General features: G+C 38.7%; 1 protein-coding gene and 1 pseudogene across 10 annotated transcripts; both read left to right on the forward strand.

Annotated features, from left to right (window-relative positions):
- Nucleotides 1-24: 24 nt before the first annotated feature.
- Nucleotides 25-12,197, forward strand: HNRNPK (heterogeneous nuclear ribonucleoprotein K). Of its 10 annotated transcripts, none has more exons than XM_016130376.2 (17): nucleotides 38-172; nucleotides 2,098-2,171; nucleotides 2,290-2,374; nucleotides 2,816-2,913; nucleotides 3,544-3,600; nucleotides 5,052-5,095; nucleotides 5,967-6,039; nucleotides 6,578-6,649; nucleotides 7,147-7,260; nucleotides 7,628-7,756; nucleotides 8,397-8,704; nucleotides 8,825-8,879; nucleotides 9,178-9,261; nucleotides 9,530-9,545; nucleotides 9,622-9,704; nucleotides 10,072-10,241; nucleotides 10,951-12,197. In XM_016130376.2, exons 3-17 carry the CDS (start codon nucleotides 2,317-2,319, stop codon nucleotides 10,982-10,984), a joined length of 1,395 nt encoding a protein of 464 aa, XP_015985862.1. In that variant the 5' UTR covers nucleotides 38-172; nucleotides 2,098-2,171; nucleotides 2,290-2,316; the 3' UTR covers nucleotides 10,985-12,197. The 10 variants fall into 10 exon arrangements, with proteins under 10 accessions (XP_015985864.1, XP_015985862.1, XP_015985866.1 ...); XM_016130380.2 differs by having other exon boundaries at nucleotides 11,011-12,197; XM_016130377.2 differs by lacking the exon at nucleotides 38-172 and adding an exon at nucleotides 397-531.
- A 4,836-nt stretch (nucleotides 12,198-17,033) lies between these two features.
- LOC107502746 lies at nucleotides 17,034-18,420 on the forward strand (annotated as a pseudogene).
- Nucleotides 18,421-21,865: the final 3,445 nt, after the last annotated feature.

Raw genomic sequence — 21,865 nt, forward strand, 5'->3', positions numbered from 1 at the left:
CAGCCTTTAGCTCTCGCGAGAAGTTTTTCCCCTCCCCCCCAGCTAGTGAGTGCGCGAACGAGAAAGGAGGAGGGCGTTCCAGGCGAAAGCGCTGCGGACGCCATTACCCTCTGTTTCTCTGCTGCACCAACCTCGACGTCTTGCCTACGTCCCGCTTGTTTACGGCCTTTAGGTAATTAGGGATATCGGGGCTTCGATATTACGGGTTTAGGCAGGGGATTGGCCTCGCTAAGGGCCGCGTTGACTTTTTTCAAGCCCGGTTTTCCTCGGGCCCTTAGCGGCCTTACAGCCTGAAGGGAGGCGCCGGCGGGAGGTGGAGCCGTAGCCTCCTCCGGCGCCTCGATTGACGCGGCCTTGAGCCAATCGCTTCGCTCTCGCGCCACCACCGAAGCTTAGGCAGCCAATCGGGCACCGCGGCGGGGTAGGCGAGCGCGAGGAGGCGGGAGAGGGCGGTGAGGGCCTGCGCTCGTTCTCTGTCTAGCTGCGACCGGCTGAGGCGGCCCGGCGGCGTAGGGACGGCGGGCTCGCGCGGTGAGGAGCGGAGATAGTCGAATGGCGCGTGAAAGCGAGAGTCAGACCAATTTTTCCGCTTGAGGGAGGCTTTTGGGGACTACTTGGTGGTTGGCCGATTCTCAGAGAGGGAACGTTGCCCAGTTTCCCCTCCCCCCACCTCCGCCATTTCCCTGAGAGTATATCCGCAGTCCGTCTTGTGGTACTAGAGACTTTGGGGCATTGCGAGGCATGTGTCTGGGATAAGCTGTAATTTAGTAGACAAGAGGACCAAGACCCTTGCGTAGGAAGGAGGGGTTCAGCGGGCGGGACCCGAAGGCGGCAGAGAATGCAGCCGTTCTTTGTGTGGGTCTCGCCGCACTTTAGCTTTCTCAGCTTGATCTTGGAGCTGGAGCCGGGGAGGTCGAATGGTCGGGGCTTCCTCCGTTGCTTTGTCTCTCCCGCGGTGGGGGGAGGGTGCGGGGGATGAGGTCTCGGGACCGCGTGGTGGGTGGGGGAGGGGGGGTCGGCGCTCGACTCCGCCTAGTAGCACGTAGTCGCCATTACACGGGCCGCCATTTCCTGTCGGATCCGGGAGTGGAGAGGTGCGGCGTTTCTGCTCTCGCCTCTGGCTTTTTCAACTGTAATTCGGCTGTTGCCGAACCTGGTATCAGGCGTACGGGGTGGGGGGGTGGAGAGGGGTGTGTTCCTCGGATAGTTGCACGCATACTTAGCTATTTTTGAGGTCCGAGGAATGGTGACTGAAGGACCACGGCAACGTTTTATTCTTAAGAACACCCTGTTTACCTTTAAACTTATTTATCCAAATTTTCTACCAGACATTAGTAGTGAATTTAGTGACGGGCCAGAAGGAGAGCGTTTCAGTTAGTGGTTACACAAACGTTGTGGAGATTAGGAGGCGTAAATGTTGCCTTGATTTTTTTAGTGCTAGACTTTTTTAGCAGGGGCCACATGTCGCCTCCTGCCAGTCCAGAGACGGCTTTTTGCAGTCCCATCGCCAGTCTGGTTGTAGAAGGGTAGGTGTTAGGTTATATCCTTTTTAACCTAGTGTAAAATAATCCTGCTAGAGTTCGAGGGCTCTGCTACCTCTTGAATAATCGGGCAGCACTGGCAGTTTGGTTCTGTCTGTTCTTACATTCGTTTTTTGATACTGATTTCTCCGGTAGATTGAACATGGCTTGAATTTGTCTTTGCAAACTTTCGAGGTTTTTGGAGAATAGTATTTCAAGTCACCAATGGAAAAAAGAAACAAAAACTATTTAAAATGTTAACTAAACATTAGTTTTACCTTTTTATAAATTTATGCTTGGGGACAACATCCGCTCACAGGCTAATGCGCTTTGTATGTATTTATCACATAAAATTGCTAGTTTCCGTGATGGGATTAGATCCAATGGCAAAAAAAATAGTGTTTTTTGTTTGTTTTTTGTCGAAAAATTAGATGTGATTGTTTTTGGTTTTTAAGGCAATCATTTAAAGGTTTAAGTCCCTTAAAAGGAGAAAAGTTTAGAAATAGCTCAGTTGTGTTCATTAGTGTTAGTAATCAGCGATCAAAAACCAAAACTTGATTTATGTTGGTTTCTGTAGGCTACTGCAGCACTAGGGTGTCAGTTGGTCCCGCCCAGAACACTTCAGTTCTGCTCTGCAAGGATATATAACTGGTACGTTCCAGACGCAGAGTCATTTCTTTGCCTTTTTAAAAAAATACATATATATTTAACAACATGCCTGGTTTCTTTCCAATAAGCCAAATGTACTAGCCTCTTTATTTTTCGACAGATCGTTGTGTCCATTTAATCCAAGAAAATGGAAACTGAACAGCCAGAGGAAACCTTTCCCAACACCGAAACCAATGGTGAATTTGGTGAGAAAACATTTTAATTGTAACAATTTTATATTTTCATTCTATTTGTGATTGTTTAGTTTGAGAGCCCTGTCGGTTACAACTTGGCTTCTATTTATCAGCTTAAATAGTAACTTATTTTGCAACGGTAACAGAAAGCTGATAGTTGTTTTTTTTCCCCCTCTTGCATTTTGGAATTCCTGATCCTTTGAAGTATTGTCACAGTATCTTGTATTTAGAAAAAGATGCTGGAAGGGAGCATGCTTTGATTTGTATTTTAAAAGTATAAGAATGTAAGTGCCTTTGGCCTTTTCAAAAGTTCTTGGAATTAGCAACAGGCCTCTTCAAATAGAAGTAGTTGTTTTTTCTAATTTAACCTATAGGTTAAAACAAATATAATTAAAGATACTTTTCCTTGAAGATGCTGGTACTTTCTTTGATGTCCGAACTGTTAATTTCTAGGTAAACGCCCTGCAGAAGATATGGAAGAGGAGCAAGCTTTTAAAAGATCTAGAAACACTGATGAGATGGTTGAATTACGCATTCTGCTTCAGAGCAAGGTATAAATTTTACTTGCAAAAATGTGAAAGTGGTTCTTAACTAGAGTAGAAATTAAGATAAAGTTCCGGTTTGAGCTTCTGGTAAGCCTTTAAAGCCTTATAGATTGAAAAATATGAAAGATTTGTTTCTGAACAGACTTGTAGGTCATCTTGAGTTTGTTTTTGTCTTTTGGCTAACAATTAAAATGAAATCTCTTAGTATAGTGAGCCACAGGTCAAAACAAGAGAAAAGGTGTGGGTGATCTTAAAGCATTAATGGATTAAAGATTATATCTTGATTACATTGTGGATGTAATGGAATATGTCCTGGTTGGCGGTTTACTTGATTAATATTACTATGCCACAACGTAAAGGTGTATCTACTATTAAAAACATTTTTTTAGCTTGTGTACTGTAAAACTGGGGCTTAAGTTTATTCTGACATTCTGAATATTCCAAAGCTGTCTTAGTGTTTAGACCCCAAAAAGCACATAGACTCTAGATGTTTTTTTTAATTGGACGATTTTGATATCCACAATCGAGTTTTCATTTGCTGTTTTGTTTTGTTTTTGTTAATGTGATTTTGGTTAAAGCTTAAGAGCACTAAAAGAAAAAGGCAGGCTTAATTTCTTGTCCTTTTACTTTTTCCAGAATGCTGGGGCAGTGATTGGAAAAGGAGGCAAGAATATTAAGGCTCTGCGTACAGACGTAAGTATTAAAGAGTTTAAACTACTACACAGCAGCTTCAGTTTATGTGTGTGTAGAAATATAAAGAGTTGCATCATAGAAATCATTTAATAGTCTAGAGACAAGCCATCATAATAATTGATTACATAGATAATTTCAAGGTTTGCCATTCCAAATTTTAACAAATTTCAGATTGGGTTGGATGGGGGGGGGTCTATATTAAACCTCTTCACTTTCTAATAACTTTCCACCAAATTCTCTTCAAGCAAGATAACATTTAATTAGAAATAACAATTGTAAAAACCCTTAATTGTATTATTTCCCATGTGTGAATCAATTACAGTATTATTGAAAACCATTGCGGGTGGCTGATAAAACTCATTTTTATTTCCCCTTTTTTGAAGTCATCCATCTATTTAACAGCTTGCACATGGAGCACAAAGAAATTAATGTTGGGCTTGCATGATTAAATCTGGGTAAAGACTAGAGTAGGCACTTAATATTATGATTGGGAAACCGTTTGTCCATGCCAATGATTTGAGTCTTCATATAGTGGGTTGACTCTTGTGATTAGACACATTAAATGTTGGTGTCACACCATAAGTAAGCATATTTATAGGACTTGGCTACACCAAAATTTCTTTAAATTTTTTTTCTCATAGTGAACACACTCTTTCTTGCTGAAATTGAGGCAAATAGTAACTTTGTGTTGAATACTTATTTGATAGTATTTCATTTCTCTCTTGGTCGCAGATCTTTGTATGTTCCTCTTTGATTACTGTAAACTGAACTTGAAAATTTGTTTAAAATTTTATAAGCTTTTGCCTGTTTAAGATCTAGGATTGTGTTTTAAATCTCCAGGAAACTAACTAGTCTTTTAAGAGTTAAGGTTTTTGGTGGTGTGGGAATTTTTGTTTTGTCTTTTATAAACCTCTTTCCTCTTAATCCAGATGTTCTGTATAATTATCTGGGTTATTAATTTCCCCATTTCCTCAAGCACTTCAGTAAACTGAGTCATGACAGGTTTTGTGTCTACCCTCATGAGCCAGCCTGCTACTGAAACATCATTTGTTAAAAAAAAAAATAGTACCATCATTTAAGGTCCTTAAATGTTAAGCCACAGTCAGATGTAGAGAAGTCCATTATTGTGTTAGTCTTCAGAACAACTTAAGCTTGTTTCATTAATTGAGAGTATGAGTATAGTTTGTATTAAATTAAAATTTATTGCTTTTCCCCCTTTTCCCTCTCCTTGTTTTTTTGGCCATATATCTCCGTTGCCCATGTACTGGATCGACTTACCCCTGCGTTGCCCACCATGACGTTGGCCCATCCGCCCCTGAACGCCCATGTGAAAACCCTGGTTGGCTATGCCCAAAAATGTGCTCGTTGCCAAACGGGTACCATACTTGACAACTTCTGATTGAATGCCCATGCCCAATGCCAACATCCACGAACGCCAATGACCAATGCAGTACAATGCCAGTGTTTCAGTCCCAGACAGCAGTGGCCCCGAGCGGTATGTCCCAACAGTTTATGCCTCACTGCCTGATTAGAAAGAGAGAAATGTATTTTATTACCTGCCTTTTATATAATTAAATAGTATCCCCTTTAGACGGTGTATTGTTTTTCAAGTTTCTGTCTTATTTTCCCCATTAAGTCTTTTTGTCACTGAACTTTTACCGTGAGTTGCCCACCCAAACGATCCACTAATTTTATTTCAATGGAAGGAGCACAGCTTCAAGTGTTGCATATTTGCTGCATTGTAAATCAAATTGTTACCAAAATAGTCTCTCGCTCTGTCTTTGTGGCCCACCTTGCTTCCCAACATTGCCTGTTCATAATTTTTTCTGATGAAATGCTAACTCTGGTTCACTTTCCTTCACTTCTCATTTGTGTTGTCTTTGTTTTGTCTCGCATTTGTATTTGTTTTCTTGCAGAGCCCATTAGTGATCTAATTTCTAACTGGTATTCATAACCTTACTCCAGATATAATGTTCACCACTTGCATATTCCCCCACTTTGCCTAAGAGAAGGTGTGCCAGTTTTACCAATGTAACAGCGAGGGTATCCTTAATTAACTTAGTGGTGGCGGGGAACATAAATATTCAAGTCTGCTTCAGTTCTGGTCAGTTTATTGCCCACTTAATCTGAGCCCTTCCAAGAGCCCATTCTTTCTGTCTCTCTGCAAGTCTCCTAATATTGTTATGTCTGTATTGGGCATAAAACAAAATGCATGTGTAAATCTATAAATAGGCTTCTTTAAATGGGGAGTGTTAATTAATTGTAACTTCTCTGTAAAAATATGTATGACTAACTGGTGATGAACACAAAACTCATTTTTCTTTTCCACCTTTTTTGTACTATCTGGTATTTGTGATGTTTGACAGCATATTGAGTATCAGTGCTGACATTGAAACAATTGGAGAAATTCTGAAGAAAATCATCCCTACCCTGGAAGAGGTAGGCTCATTTTTCTGTGTATTTGCCAATTGAGGCGGAGGGGTGGTGGTGGTGGCGGTTAAAGTATGTTTAATTGGGGCATAATGGGGGAGGTGGAGAGACAGTGGATATAACAATTTGTAGCAGCAGCATCTTACAACCTGCTATATAATGTACAGGGTTACTGTACCCACCTTACTGGTTTTGAAATTGTAGTCTGACCACTCGAGTAAATAGAACTGTGTGGTGGTCACACACTTTAATGGGTTTAGCATACATTTTATGGGCTTTAGTTTTAGGGGAGGCGTTTGGGATTTTTTAATAAGTTAAAATATTGATTGTAGGACTTGGAAAGGCCTGTTTAATCTAGTTTGAGGATTTTAAAGTTCTTTAACATGTAGAGAATCATTGTACATAGATTCTTAGCATGTAGATTAGAAGTTTCTTGTTATTTAATGATATAGATGTGAAATATGTTGTAGTAGCTTTACCAATATATGCGACAATAGCCTGATCACACTAGACACTTAACCTGTTACTCTTATTTTTCTACTTTCAGGGCCTGCAGTTGCCATCACCCACTGCAACCAGCCAGCTCCCGCTCGAATCTGATGCTGTGGAATGCTTAAATGTATGTCATAGTGCCATTGAACCCCACTGAAGTATGGAGCCTGGCCCATAGGATCAATTTTATTTTTAACATAGTGTACTTTTCCCGTCTCTATAGAAAAAGGCTTAAAAACATGATAAATGAATGGTCTTACAACTCACTGTTGACCCTGCTCCATGCTGCAGTGGGAATTAACTACATTTGCAAAGTGCTTTGCAGTCATTTTTATTATGGTGTTATTTGAATGTTAATAATAATTTTGTGGTAACAGCGACATGCTAAATGGCTGCAGTGTGGGTATGGTGTTGCAGGACCTGAAAATAAAATAGTTTTTTAAGGTGGTGCAGAATGTCCTTTTTTGGGCCTGGCTATTGAGGATAATAAGCACATAACTGGTAAAGTTATTGAAATATAAATTCAGGTTGCTCACTGCAACAGTATGTTATGCTTATAGCAGATAAGTGTGTATTGGGGAATCCTTGATTTGGGACTAAAATTTTATAACTCTCCCTCTGCAGTACCAACACTATAAAGGAAGCGACTTTGACTGCGAATTGAGACTGCTGATTCATCAGAGTCTGGCAGGCGGAATTATTGGGGTCAAAGGTGCTAAAATCAAAGAACTTCGAGAGGTAAAGGCAACTGTTTGATTTTCTGCTATATTACTGGAAAATAGTTTTTCACATAGAATTAGTTCAATGGGCTTCTCTCACTCCCCTTTCTCAGCTTCTTCCCTGAGATTCCTCATCACTTCTGTATTTATCTAGTTGCTGTTTAAATGCCGCAAAAAGATCTGGCCACAGTATTTTGCCAAATTTTTTTTGTGCCCCAAAAAGTTCTAGCATGCAGAATTTTTAGATGAGTGGTGGGTTACTGAATGCCAATGTAAATTTATCTGAACTTTCCTAGAATTCCTGATTTTTCTCCCTTTTGTGGTTTTTTTATTATTATTATTCTGATGAATTTATTGATTTATTTTTTTGTGTGCATTTATTACAGAACACTCAGACAACAATCAAGCTTTTCCAGGAATGCTGTCCTCATTCCACTGACAGAGTCGTTCTTATTGGAGGAAAACCTGATAGGGTTGTAGAGTGCATAAAGATCATCCTTGATCTTATATCAGAGGTACCTTCAGAACACTTTATTTTTTGTTTCATGGAACAAATAGATGTCAGAAGTAGTTTCAGAATGTTTAGACAAATGACTTTTACTTGTCCTTTCCCCTTTGTTGTTGTTTTGTTTTTTGTTTTTAACCGGCCAGCTTTAGCTGTCACTTTAATTTAGAAATAACTTTGGGAGTGTGGGGAGAAGAATCATGTGATTGCTGATATTTTTATAGTCTGTAGACCTTAAAAAAGAAGTTTTTACAGCATTGCATTGCACAACTTAGCATGCTTTGGTATGGGTTACAGGCTTACCAAAGATACTGATCACCTTATCCCTTGGGATACTCTTTTTTTTTATATAGATTCCATTATGAAATTTAAAGATTTATAGTCTCTTAAGATCTAAGATTTAACGTAGCAAGCTGGCAATTATTACCCCAAAAGCAATAAAAGTTACTTTTTATTTAGGACTCACCAAAAGTACTGAGTATTTTCAGTCTGCTGTAACTATTATTTTACCTGTATTATTGTCCTGTCTGAAGTACCTCCCAGGAGAAATAAAAGACTTTAAATATTTTGTTTGTAGGAAAAAATGGCTGATGTGAATTAAGGCTTTATTCCTTCAATCTGTATAATATAGCTGTATGTTTTTGTTTTAGTCTCCCATCAAAGGACGTGCACAGCCTTACGATCCCAATTTTTACGATGAAACCTATGATTATGGTGGCTTTACAATGATGTTTGATGATCGCCGTGGACGTCCTGTGGGATTTCCCATGCGGGGAAGAGGTGGTTTTGACAGAATGCCTCCTGGTCGGGGTGGGCGTCCGATGCCTCCATCTAGAAGAGATTATGATGATATGAGCCCTCGGCGAGGACCTCCTCCCCCTCCTCCTGGACGAGGTGGCAGGGGAGGAAGCAGAGCTCGGAATCTTCCTCTTCCTCCACCACCACCACCTAGAGGAGGGTAAGTTTCATACATACATTATTAACAGAAAAGAGGCTATACATAGGGGAGCAGAAAGGGTAGGTTTTTGGTGTGTGCGATGTGAACAAGCTGAGATTACAATCCATACTATTGTTGCAGAGATCTAATGGCCTATGACAGAAGAGGAAGACCTGGAGACCGTTACGATGGCATGGTAAGACTTATTATCAGTGTATTTAAGGGCTGTGAGGGATGTTAAAGTCAGATAATTTAACTTTTTTTTCCACAAGTATTGTTAATTAAAACGCTTGTCTGACAAGTGGACTTCTTATTAGATAGCAACTTAGTTGTTTGCTGAAATATTGAGACTTTATTGAGCCATTTTTATTCCCTCAAAGTATGATTGCTGCTGACTTATATATTTAGTGATGTAAAATAAAAATTGAGCATGTAAAAACAGTAGCTCTGTGACAAAGTGTCAGGTTTTTGTTGATCATTCTGTCTCAACACAGGTTGGTTTCAGTGCTGATGAAACTTGGGACTCTGCAATTGATACATGGAGCCCTTCAGAATGGCAAATGGCTTATGAACCACAGGTTGAGTATCGTGGGTATTTGCATTCATATCAGTAATGTTTGCCTGCTCACCAATAAGTATTTTATTTTTCCTCATTGACGTTTGTTTTCTTTAAATGCTATGTTCTTAAATGATTTCTTCACCTATGGATTGTCTTCTGAAATAAACTTAATAGGGGAGGATATGGGAGAACTTTGGTTTCTAAACTGAGGGATTTTAGGAATATTAAAATATCTGAAGAGTAGTTTTGAAGACAAAGTAATTTTGGTTTTTTCTTTGTGTTTTTAGGGTGGCTCTGGATATGGTAAGTTTTCTCCTTTGTGAAATCAAACATTTTTACATGCTTTCTAAATGAACTTAATGCTCATAATTTAAATCAGATTATTCCTATGCAGGGGGTCGTGGCTCATATGGTGATCTTGGCGGACCTATTATTACTACACAAGTAACTATTCCCAAAGATGTAAGTATCTTCATTATAGTGCAAAGAACGTTTACTAAATCATTTCGAGTTCCCTAAGTTATAATAAAAGGTTTTAATAGAAATATTCCATTTTAGGCTTGAAACTGTTTTAGAATTTCAGTGAGGTATCATTCTCTATTTTTTGAGTTTTGTCAGGTGATGTTCATTACTATCAAAAGCTGTTAGAAGATTTTGAGCCTTTTATTTATTATAGGAAATGTTGAAGTGTAAATACATTATAATCCAAGCCTTAACTAGGTAGAGGGCATTAAAATAACTACAAAATTAATATGCTTGGTGGTGATTAAAAGTATGGGTAATGTCATTTCTTCTAAAATATAAACATTTTGTTTTTGAAATTTTTCAGTTGGCTGGATCTATTATTGGCAAAGGTGGTCAGCGGATTAAACAAATTCGCCATGAGTCAGGAGCTTCGATCAAAATTGATGAACCTTTAGAAGGGTCCGAAGATCGGATCATTACCATTACAGGAACACAGGACCAGATACAGAATGCACAGTATTTGCTGCAGAACAGGTCAGTTTAAGTTTAGCTTTATGTCAGTCTACACGTACTAAAACTTGAAGCTTTTCCTCTCAATTGATTTTTCTTTTAGAGGCCATGGTGTCTCAACCTTTTGGGGACCTAACTTCTAAACATTCTAATAGCTTTGCTTTAATTTTCTTCTGCTTTCTTACTAAAAACGGAGACAATTCAATACTAATCTTGCTGGAAGAAGCCTTAACCAAGCAAACTTCTCATTTCTCTGGTGAAAACTGCTGCCAAAACCACTTGTTATAATTATACAGAGCCTGTAGAAAATATAGAAGATTCAGTGGATGTTGGTCTAGTTCTGTGTGGAAGACTAGTGATTTTGTTGTTTTTAGATAACTAAATCGACAACAAATCACAGTCTGCCATATGGCACAGGCCATGCCTCTACAGGACAAATGATTGGTGCTGTAAAATGCAGCATTTCACACCTTACTGGCATTTCTTGTCTTTTCTACCAAACATTAACAACTTTTGATTTCATTTTCTTAATTCTGCTCTACTAATGTCTGATTTACTATTAATCATTTTTAATTTTACATTGCTCTTAATTTGTAATTGTGCTAATGTTTTAATTCTTCTAATTATAATGGACATGTTTATCATTTAATTTAGCATTGAAATTGTCTTAATGTTGATTAAGATGTTACGAACAAAAATTCTAATTCGTACTTTTTTTTCTTTTCTTTTATAGTGTGAAGCAGTATGCAGATGTTGAAGGATTCTAATGCAAGATATTTTTTCTTTTTTATAGTGTGAAGCAGTATTCTGGAAAGTTTTTCTAAGACTAGTGAAGAACTGAAGGAGTCCTGCATCTTTTTTTTTTTATCTGCTTCTGTTTAAAAAGCCAACATTCCTCTGCTTCATAGGTGTTCTGCATTTGAGGTGTAGTGAAATCTTTGCTGTTCACCAGATGTAATGTTTTAGTTCTTACAAACAGGGTGGGGGGAGGGTGTGCAAAACTAACATTGAAATTTTGAAACAGCAGCAGAGTGAGTGAATTTTAATTTTTGTTCATTGTTGGTGGTTAAAAAGGAAAATTCCCCCTATGTAATTATTGTGAACACTTTGCTTTGTGGTCACTGTAACATTTGGGGTGGGGTGGGACAGGGAGGAAAAGTAACAATAGTCCATATGTCCCTGGCATCTATTCAGAGCAGTGTGCAGAATGTAATGCTCTTTTGTAAGAAACGTTTTATGATTTTTAAAATAAATTTAGTGAACCTATTTTTGGTGGTCATTTTTTTAAGACAGTCATTTTTCAAATGGCTGGATTCTTCAACCCACCCCCAAACTAAACACTAAGTTTGATTTTCAGCTCCTCTGTTGGAATAAATAAATGCATCTCTTGGACATAGGCAAAATATCTTGGGAAATTCAGTTCTGATGATTTGATGGTTTGAAAGTCCATTGCTTGGGAAGAAATTCCATAATACACATTCATGCTTATAATAAGCTGGGGATTTTGTTTGTTTTGCAAATGCTTGCCCCTACTTTGCAACAGTTTTCTATGTTAATTGTGAAGAACCAAGGTGGGGAGCAGTACAAGTTGATTAATGGTATAAATATTATACCAGGAGCCTAATGGCAGCAAGTTTTATAATCAGAGTAATACTTGGTTATGGAAGTGACTGATGCTAAATAAATTCTGGTTTTTTATTAGATAATTTCTCACCTATAGATTTAAACTGTCAGCTTGCCTAGTGTCAATTAGTTAAACTTTGTAAAATATATATATATTCTTGTTTTTCCATTGTATGCAAATTGAAAGAAAAGATGTACCATTTCTTTGTTTTATGTTGGATTATGTAGGAAATGTTTGTGAACAATTCAAAAAAAAAAAAAGATGAAAAAAGTTCCTGTGGATGTTTTGTGTAGTATCTTGACATTTGTATTAATAGTTAAAAGTTCACTTCCAAATAAACTCCCATAATGCTAGAATTGATGTGTGCCCAATTTGAACAAGGGTTGATTGACACCTCATAAAATTTGGTAAAACGTTCCTCTTGTAAGGAAATACAATAATCTTAAATTATGTATTTTTCGTGTGACGTGTTTTTCTAGCATTTATAAATGAAGTCTAGTAGGGGTGGTAAATAGAGAATTTACTCTTAATTTGTTGGGGGAGTATAGCATAAGGAGAGCTGATTGATGCAATGTTACAAGTGTTACCCTCACATGCATAAGAAATTTTGATTTCTTAGGTTTCTGTAGAATACTTCTAGCTTGATGGTTGAGAATATTGATAGTAAAATAACTGGAGTATGATTCCTCACTTTTAAATTACTAAGGTACTGCCTATTAACCTTAATTGTTCAAAAGGCATGAAAACAACTCAATTACATGGAAAAGGATTCATGGGTGTAATTCTAAATTTAGGAAAGATGTGCATATAAGTATGAAGTGGGCAATTCTGGCTTATGGAAAAACAAGTTGTACGTGCAAAAGTGCCATTTAAGCAGTATTTCAGTAAGTGCCTTTTTTGTTAGAGGAGAAGAATTGAGTGTTCTCTTGATAGTGAAATAAGTGTCATGACATCACTTAAAACTAGAGAGTGCTACTTGGTTTCTTCAAAGGTGAAATTAGGCTGAGTTACCATTAAGTATGGGTGAGTTGGGGTTGCTTAGGGGGTAGTACAGCCTTCTAGTGTTCAAATGAGCCTTTACCTCTAGGGGGAAAAAAAATGATGTTTTAGTCATTCCTCCTGGAGGAAAGAAATCCTGGAGAGCAACACTTTTTTCAAGTTTTCATTGGTCATTCAAAAATCACGTGAATATGTAAACTTAGCTGAAAGTTTTAAATGGGGCTTTTACAAATCAGACCTTGAACACACAAACCTAAAATTAAATAGATTGGAGAATGTCATTGGTAAGTGGGAGGAGAGGCCTTTTGCATTGCCACTCGATAATACGGTGTTTGAATGTGGGTTAGGAATTGAGAAGATTCTGAAAATTTAAAATTCACTAAAATTGAACATAAATCAATTTGTAAGAAATAACTACATATGCCAGTTCATTGGAGCATTAAAATTTTAAAACATTAGGTTCCAATATTTTTTCAACTTTTTGAAACGGTTACCAAGATAAAATGTGAACCAGGTTGCACCAAGGTTTTACAGGATATCCGTTATGTTGAGACTATACTGGAAAATACTTTCATTTCTTGAATGATAGATTATTCTAAATCTGACCACTGATCCCACTGAGATGAAATCTTTTACGAAAAGGACAGCAATTTCAAATTTTAGATGTTTGTCTTACAGTGCCTTGTGTTAGTACTCAAGATGGAATTAGCATTCCACAAGACAGGTTATGACTTAAAATTGCTGCTAAAGGCACCTGTATTTTCAATTTTCTCTTCAGGCCAATGAAAATGTATGTCCCTACAGTTTGGTTTTTTAAATGTTGAGTGCCATCAAAATTTTGAGAAAGGAGTCTACCTTAAATGCTGTATTTTAAATGTCTATTTTGAAGGTTTGCCCCTTGGCAAGTCTGAAGTGAAACTGACCCAATTTCTTGGTAACACTGAACTTTTGGAAAGCAGTATCACAATGTTTTTCTAACTTCCTAGGATCACCTTCAAAATCAATGCTGGTTAAAGATGAACATTTCTGGGCCACACCTCAGCTCTACTGGATCTATAAAAGGTCCCAGGAATCTGCACATTTAATAACTTCTTGGGAGTTAATACTTAAAGTTGTTAGGTCTTTTGTATTACCTCCACCTTTCCAAGACTGTCCAGGGTCTTATGGGTGCAAAGGGTTTTAGGTGTTCTGATAAGTGGGAGGAAAGTGCCTTTGTCAGCAATTTTGTGATATAACAATATGTAGTATGAACCATAACTTTTCATTAACTTAAATATGTATGTATTTACTTCCTGAGTTTTACAGGGGCAATAGTTGGCCCTAAGGGTGCAGTGGTTAACAGTCTATTGGAAGAGACAATCCAATAAACTGATAATGAAAAAGAAACCTTAGAGTACCGTGAGGTGGGTTTAAGAAAAATGTACACGTATGTACACATGCACATTTCAACAATCAGTGCTTGAAACAATATTGTAAGGAGTTAAACTAGGAAAATCCCAGAGTGTTGATCCAAAATTCTGCCCTCTGTTCCTTTAGCAGGTGAAAAAGACATCACAGCTTATGTACACTTACAGGATGGACATCATTCGCCCAAGCCAGGCCTCAGTACTTCCAGTCAGGGAAGGAATCCGACCTGAGGAAAAGGAGAGGGGAATACCTGGAAAATTAAATCCCAAGCAATTGCACATTTGTCTGTATTTAAAAATGGGGAGCTAATTTGCTGAGCTGAGTGGCTGAATGTACAAAATGCAAACATTTTGTGGGGTTGCATTCCCTTGTTTGCCAACTGAGCAACAAACACTAGCAAACAGGGTAAACTGAAGTATCAACTATCTTGTGACCTCAAACCTTTCCAGCTTCTACCTCATTTTTTTGTCCAGAACCTGTAGGAATGTCCTGTCCTCCCACTCAACAGCTACCCCTGCCCATTTCTTCCTGCCTCCCCAAACTCGGACCTGTAACACCAAACCTGTAATTTTGAAGGAAATAAAAGGCATAATCACCAAAACCTCACACCTTTCAAAAAATCTTTTCCCCTTTTGGTCATCCTATCCCACTTGCCTATTTTTTTCCCCCGAAGTCTACCATTAAGGGATAGGTTTCATAGAAGGGAAGGACCAGCTCACCTAGAACAAAAAAAAAATCAGTGGGGGGTGGGAGTGGGATGGGGAGGGGGGAGGGGGAAGGGGGAAGAGGTGGACATGACAGCTGCTTATGAGACCAAAAGAGGGAGAAGTCATTTTGAAAGATTTGACAGGCGCAGCATAAAGTAGAAGGTGCCAGCATGGTTTGTTGGAGACATCCTTGGGGTTCAGCCTGGTGCAGGACAAACAGAGGATGACTAGTGAGAGCAGCAACTCCAGACAGCTGTTTGAATAGGAAGCCAAAAGCAGAGAAGTAAAGGCTCAAGCCCAACTTCTATTTGGTATACTACAAACTCTCCCTATAATAACATGGGCTAGTAAAGCGCGGCAGAGACAGAGATTTCACACATACACCATAGAATTCCCTGATTCCTATCTAACAGGACACCAGCTGAGAGCAAATGGGCTTGCCATAGAGTCACTATAGTGAAGGGAGTGGTTATTGCATTACAGGAGCTATAAGGTGGGCAGCCCAGCCAGGGGACACAGCAGAACCCCAAAAGACTGTCAATACAACTGAAAACAAGTCAGATAAAGTTAGTCAAGGAAGACATCTGAGCTTAGTCCTGAGAAACCAGACCACCAGTTTTATTAGCTTTGGTTATTCAGTGGTAACTATGGGGAGAACAGAGGCCAAAATTCAGACACCAGGCAGACAGACTACACATCTAGAGGTCAAGCAATTTGCTGCCAAGGGCCCTTTCCTTCCATTGCTTCTTTCCATTGCGTCCAGACCTTGGAAGGTCTAAAGGTAGAAGTGAAAGAAAAATCTTTCAGAGAAAACAACCCTAATAAGGGGTCTTACCCAACTGAATAATTATTTCCCTTAAATTAGACTATTTAAAACTGGAAGAGACCAACTTACTTTTACTTTACAAATTTATGTGTTTTGTCTACCATCATGGGAATGGGAACTTACAAGAAGGAAGGCATATGGGAATTTGGGGGCTCTGGAAATCCCCATAAAAGCTAGAGAGGAAAGGCTAATACTATCAAACCATAAATTCTAGGTAGAAATGGACCTAGCTGGATTGAGGCCTTCATTTGGTAGATCAAGTAGCCTTTTTTCCTAGATCATTTATTCATACCTTCGTGTCATACTGGCACTGATTCTGTGTACATTTCACACTCTAGAACTCTGTGAGATGAGGCTGACCCTAATTTCCAGTTGAGACTAAATCATGGCTTGACTAATTCCCTTGCTCCTTTTCACTTGAGAGTATTGCTCCAGTGAATCACTTGTACAAGAATCCCTGATTTGTACTCTCCTAGGGATGCAATCTAAGACAATTGAGCTGGAGCTAGAGCAGAAATTTGCATCATTCAGACAGCCTTGACTTAGATTTTGATACAGTAAGTAAGGAAACATTGAGTTATCTCTTTCTAAGGAAGGGGTAAGACTTTTTTTATTTTAGGAAAAATAACTGCATTCTCTTAAGCAGGAGTATTTTTTAAAGTATATGTATGGGAAGAAAATAGTTTGGATGCTGAATTACAATGGACCTTTTGTTAAAACAACATAGCATCAGTTTCCCCTTTCCAGCAGTACCTAATTTTCCTTTTGGAGTTTTTCTCTCCCAGTTGTATTTAGCCTTGATGAGATAGACATCATGGTCCTTAAAGATTCCTTACCATGCAAGAGGGTGGTCATTTTACCCAGTCTTGCCCAACCAGACTCTGGCCTGGTAATTTGAATCTTAAGCAGAATGATGCAAGCAAGTTACAATGATCATATTTAGTTTTTTCAGTTGCACTAGAAGAGAACTTTGGGCAGTTTCTGCCCTCCAAACTCTAATTTCCTGATTTCTGTTTACAAGTCAGGTTTTCCAGGCTTCCTTTTCATCCTGAGAACTTTATCAATAACTTTTCAAAACTTATTTTTGCTTAGTCAGTTGCTATTAGATGCAGCCCTTCAATTGAAGAGGCTTATCTTGGACAGGGAGCATTGCTAATTTCAAGGCAGATAGTAACAAAGCATGGGTGACAGCTGCTGGCTCCACCTCCACAGCCACTGCTGTCAACCAGTGTCCCTAGGCCTTCACAGTTATGCCATCTGGGGCATAAATCAGTCGTTTGTTTTCTAAGGGTGCACCAAGCCCTACCTCGAGGCTACAACTGAACGTTCAGAGTTTCTGGCTTTTTCCTCCATTTTCAGAATTCGATAAAATGCCACATCTCACAGGCAAAGGATTTGGCTTCCTGACCAGCCACTAAAGGGATGATAACAACTGGAATGAATGGAGGAGTCCACTCTCTGTGGGGAAAAATGTGACCAGTGGGGAATAAGAGAAAGAGAAGAGACATGCCACCCGGCAACTGGTCCTCTCTGCAAAGTCTGCCTGGCCACCAGAGACAAACTGGATTGCCAGTAGCAAGTGGTCAGTTTCATTTGGCCCCAGCTGCCAAGCTGCCATGCTCAGTGATATTAGAGATACAAAAAAGAATTACTAGATTACAAAGGTGTCGACATTAGTGTTCTTCAAATGAGTCATAGGTCATCATTTTTGCTAAGATGATTAACATCTTATGGGAGAATTGTTAGCTGTTCCAGACAAGAAGAAGAAAATTTTTGTGCAGAGGTGGATCAGGCCAAATTCAGTGATGTTCCCTTAAACCTCATTGGTCTGAAATCAGAAGGATGTGCCGCCGACTATGTGGTGAGCTAAGGTCGCAGGAGAAGCCTAGAAGTTTGGGACTAAATATCATTATCCTAAACTTGGGAGTTGTACGAAAAATTCAGACCCAAGTTTGTGAATCTTTAGCACAGATGCCTCCTCTACGTATCACTGCACCAAAGAGACCACACATGGTGTGGAGTTTGACTTTATCCCTGATATCAAGGGAGCAGTACTGGTTTGCGATGAGTCCTCAAACTTCCTATCTAAGCCAGTAGATGTTCCCAAGTTTGCTCTGCTGGCACTCAGAAGAATGTTAGCTCTGAGTCAGTCACAGTGGTGATCATACAGGATGACTTGCTGGAGTTTGCCCTCAAAGAGTGCCCTTTAGTCTGGAAATACAATGCACAGGCCGGAAACGACTTGTTCAACACACTTCTGTGTTTCAGCATCTATGGCATAGGCTTGGTCCTGGAGTGGATTAAGAACAGTGGTGGTGCAGCAGCCATGGAGAAACTTAGCTCCATCGAATCTCAAGTGATTTATGATATTATTGATAATATCATCTCAATGATACTATGTATATCCAGTGCATTCCAGAGCAGAAGCAAGATGAATATTCCATTCTACACTGGCAAACAAAGGAGATGTTGCTTTAGAAAAAAGATTTCTCAGTAAAGCTTTTGAACTCAATACGATCTTGAAAGAGCATGGGTCTGTGGGAGGCCTCTGGTCCTTTCTTACAATGCAGACAGGATTGAAAGTGTTCAGAATCCGGCAGCCTTCATGAAAACGTCTTTGGAGATACATCAGCTATGAACACATCCTAATCAATATATACTCCACCCTTGAATGGTGTACAAAATTTAAAGTAACTTGGAAATGGCTGCAAAAACTTAACAAACATGGTATTTTTCTTGAATGAGCATGTTTATTAGATTTTTCTCTTTTCAAAGAACAGCAAAACATCCACAGCTCCACAAAGCTGGTGGGGCTTTGAATAGATACCTTAATTCTGATTTGAACTGGAAGCATTTAAAAAAATCTTTAGCTTTTCTAATGAATTCCACCGTCAGGATTTTATGTCGAATATGTGAAGGACATTAAAATCCTAAAACATCTAAAAAAGAAAGAGAATTTCCACTCCTTTACCTCTCCCACAAACTGCTCTGAGGCAGTTTCCCCAGTTTGTCCAGTGTAGGGTAGACTGTGCCAACACTCCTGCACAGTGACTAGCTGTGTCTCTTCAAGACTCACCACAAAGCAGTGGCCAGCACGATATCGCATCTCCTTGTGTTACTTAACATCTGAACCTTCTCTTTTCCTTTCTCTCACTGTCCTGCCCTCAGATTGCACCTTATAGATAAAACATCAGCATTTAAACTCTATCTCATTATATTCAAAATAAATATTCCTTTGCATGTTTATTTTTGTATGTTTTTAAAAGCAGATTTTTACACTTATTGTTGTACATCCGCCCACCTCCTTTTTTTGCACAACAATCTAAGCCAAGTGATCTACTGCCAACTAGCACTAATCCTCCAAGTTAAAGTATGCAAGGGAAACATGCTTGTGTGATCCTCTTTAATAGAAGATACACCAGAAATCCATCTACTTCTGATCCCCAGAAATAAAGTAACTAGAAGGGTTGCTGCTCCTCTTTCACGTATTTGAATCTCGATTCTGGAAATTTCTTCAGCCTGTCTTTGGGCAGTGCAACAAACTCTTCCTTGATAATTTCCAGGACCCATTCCACTGACAGCTCGGCTCCAGCTCGTAGCAACTTTGAGCTGAAGAAGGTGATTACTAGATCAATATTTTGCTTTATATCCTGAAACAAAAGCTGAGTTCAAAATTGTTCAGAGAGAACTCATTTGTAAAGCAGTGTGTACACTGAGTTTGGATTGTGAAGAGAAGTTTTCAGATAGGAACTAATGATCTCTAACATCATTTAAATCATTTCTTCCATGACATTTAAGTCTTACATGTAATCTGGTAAAGGAACATTACTGAAACTCAGCAAATCTCTCAAGAACTGTGGCTTTTTCAGAACTTCATTGTTTTTTACACAGCAAGGAAAACAGATTAATGATTTATTATAAAAGGATATAACTCAGAAACAGCCAGATGGGAAGAGACATGGGAAGGGCAAGGTATGTCGAAAGGGGCACAGAGTTTCCACATTCTCGCAGCGTGTCACTCTCCCTGAATCTATGTGCTCTCCCACCTGAAACCTCTATACTTTTTTTTTTTTAAATTATACTTCCTCCTAAGTTCTTCCTGCTAAGTAGGAAATACTAATTTCACGAGTTAAAAGTAAACTATGGTTAACAAAATTCTACTTGATTTTAAACTGTAGTCATAATGTTAATAATATATAATGGAAACAATGTTTATTTCATTGTAGCTAAATATTCTAAAGCAGTATTTAAGAGTCTGATTTTTCATCAGAAAGTTTATTTTGTCCCTAAGCCATAGCCTATAGATGGGACATTTTACTCACAAAGAGGAGAAAGAGAAAGAGCCTGCAATGGTACAAAGAAAACTAGAATAATATAATGCCCTTCAAAGAAGTGGAAATTTTAAAATGCTATATATATGATAAATCAAGGAGAAAAGGAACAGAAAAATTACAGAGTAGTGAAATGTCTCTTTTCTGCTGTCTTCTTGAGGTTTTAGTCTATTGATCACTGAGAAAGTCAGGGGAAATGAAAATAACTGAGATGCCCCATTTTCACAAAATCCATTTTATTTCTCTGCTTTCCTTTTTCTGCATATATGAGAAACTACTGCCTCCTTTTTAGCAGTATCTATGGTCCATCCATTTCTCTAGCGAACTTTTGCAACTTTTCCTCAAGAATACTTCTTAACGCACTATTTAATTATCTGCCATAACTTATCATGACAGAAAATAGCACACGTAGCAATGACTGTTGCCAATGATTGACATTTAATATAGCTATTCAGACTGATGGCTCTCTTGATGACTGGAATAATCTAACTTGGATACTGTTCAAGAGGGGAAAAAGTGATACAGACAGTTCATTGATCATTCCTTTCTCCTTTGTTAACCTTTAAAATGTAAGCTTAGGGACTATTTGGAGGTTATTTTGATCTTCTCTTCAAAAGCCTATGCCTACGGGATAGAGCTTCTGGCAAAGGTTTTCAAAAGAAACATAACTCAGCTGGAATATTCCTCTGGCTCTTTGCTTTCACTTTCCTTTCTTTCTGTGGACACAATTCCAATAAGAATAGAGCCATCTTACAACCATAAAGACAGAAGACACATTTTAGGGATAGAAGGACAAAGCGAGGACCCTAGTTCCTTGCTCATATTCTCAAATAGACATATCAGCCCTGGAGTGCCTACCTCTAAACTTATAGGAGGAAAAAAAAAATCCCTTTTTTGTTTAGTCTGGTTTTGTTGCTTGAAGCACAGTCCTACCCAGATATTTGATTGTCTGCTTTCCCCACTAGATGAGTTAGCATATTTGTTTTTGATACCTGTGTAAGACAAGAACCTTTCAAAGCAAATAACAGAAAATCAAACCCAAAACTGCTTTAAACTATGAGGAAGTTTATTAACGCACATAACTGGAGATCCAAAAGTAGGACAGACTTAAGAGTAGACGAAACCCCATTACCCCTGTTCCATTTCTCTGCTATTCTTTTGGCCTCCCCCATGTGTTGACTTTATACTCATGTTGACATCAAAAGGACTGTAGCAATTTCAAACCTTGTATCAAAACTCAACATATTCAGTGGGAGTATGAATCACTTCTGGAAGTTCCCCTGGAAAAGCTTTTCTGGAAGCATCCTGCAAATTTATCCTTGTAACTCACTGAAGTGAACTGCGGAACATGCAAAATCCTAATCCAGTCCCTGGCAAGAGGATGCTATTATTCTTAGACCAGTCCAGACCAATCCTGGAGCTGAGGATGCTGACATATACCAACTGCGGGTAAGAGGGGTTCCTGAACGACATCAATGTTCTGCTTAAAAAAAAAAAAAGAGGGAAAAGATGTTGAGCAGGTAAAGAGCTCACACTTTCTATTTCTAGCATCTTGTAGACAAACAAAACATGCACACATGCAAAGTTTATGCTTTATTTCAACAATAAGTTCCTTGAGAGAAGGAAGCACGTTTTACTCTTGTTTTTACTACTAGTGTCTAACTCAGTATCCTGAACATGGTTGGTATTAAAGTTGTTGTTTTTTTTCTGTCAACAAGCCTTAGTGACTTAAATGACTTAAATTACTTAGACTC

Source organism: Rousettus aegyptiacus, unplaced genomic scaffold (assembly GCF_014176215.1).
Source record: "Rousettus aegyptiacus isolate mRouAeg1 unplaced genomic scaffold, mRouAeg1.p scaffold_m13_p_3, whole genome shotgun sequence".
NCBI classification, from domain to species: domain Eukaryota; kingdom Metazoa; phylum Chordata; class Mammalia; order Chiroptera; family Pteropodidae; genus Rousettus; species Rousettus aegyptiacus.

What these genes read in the sequence shown, in the direction of transcription:
- HNRNPK (XM_016130378.2), top strand. Translation starts at nt 2,317, where the DNA reads ATGGAAACTGAACAGCCAGAGGAAACCTTTCCCAACACCGAAACCAAT. An exon ending in TTAAGGCTCTGCGTACAGAC is followed by an intron (nt 3,601 to 5,051) that starts GTAAGTATTAAA and finishes TGACCAATGCAG; the next exon opens with TACAATGCCAGTGTTTCAGT. An exon ending in GACAGCAGTGGCCCCGAGCG is followed by an intron (nt 5,096 to 5,966) that starts GTATGTCCCAAC and finishes GATGTTTGACAG; the next exon opens with CATATTGAGTATCAGTGCTG.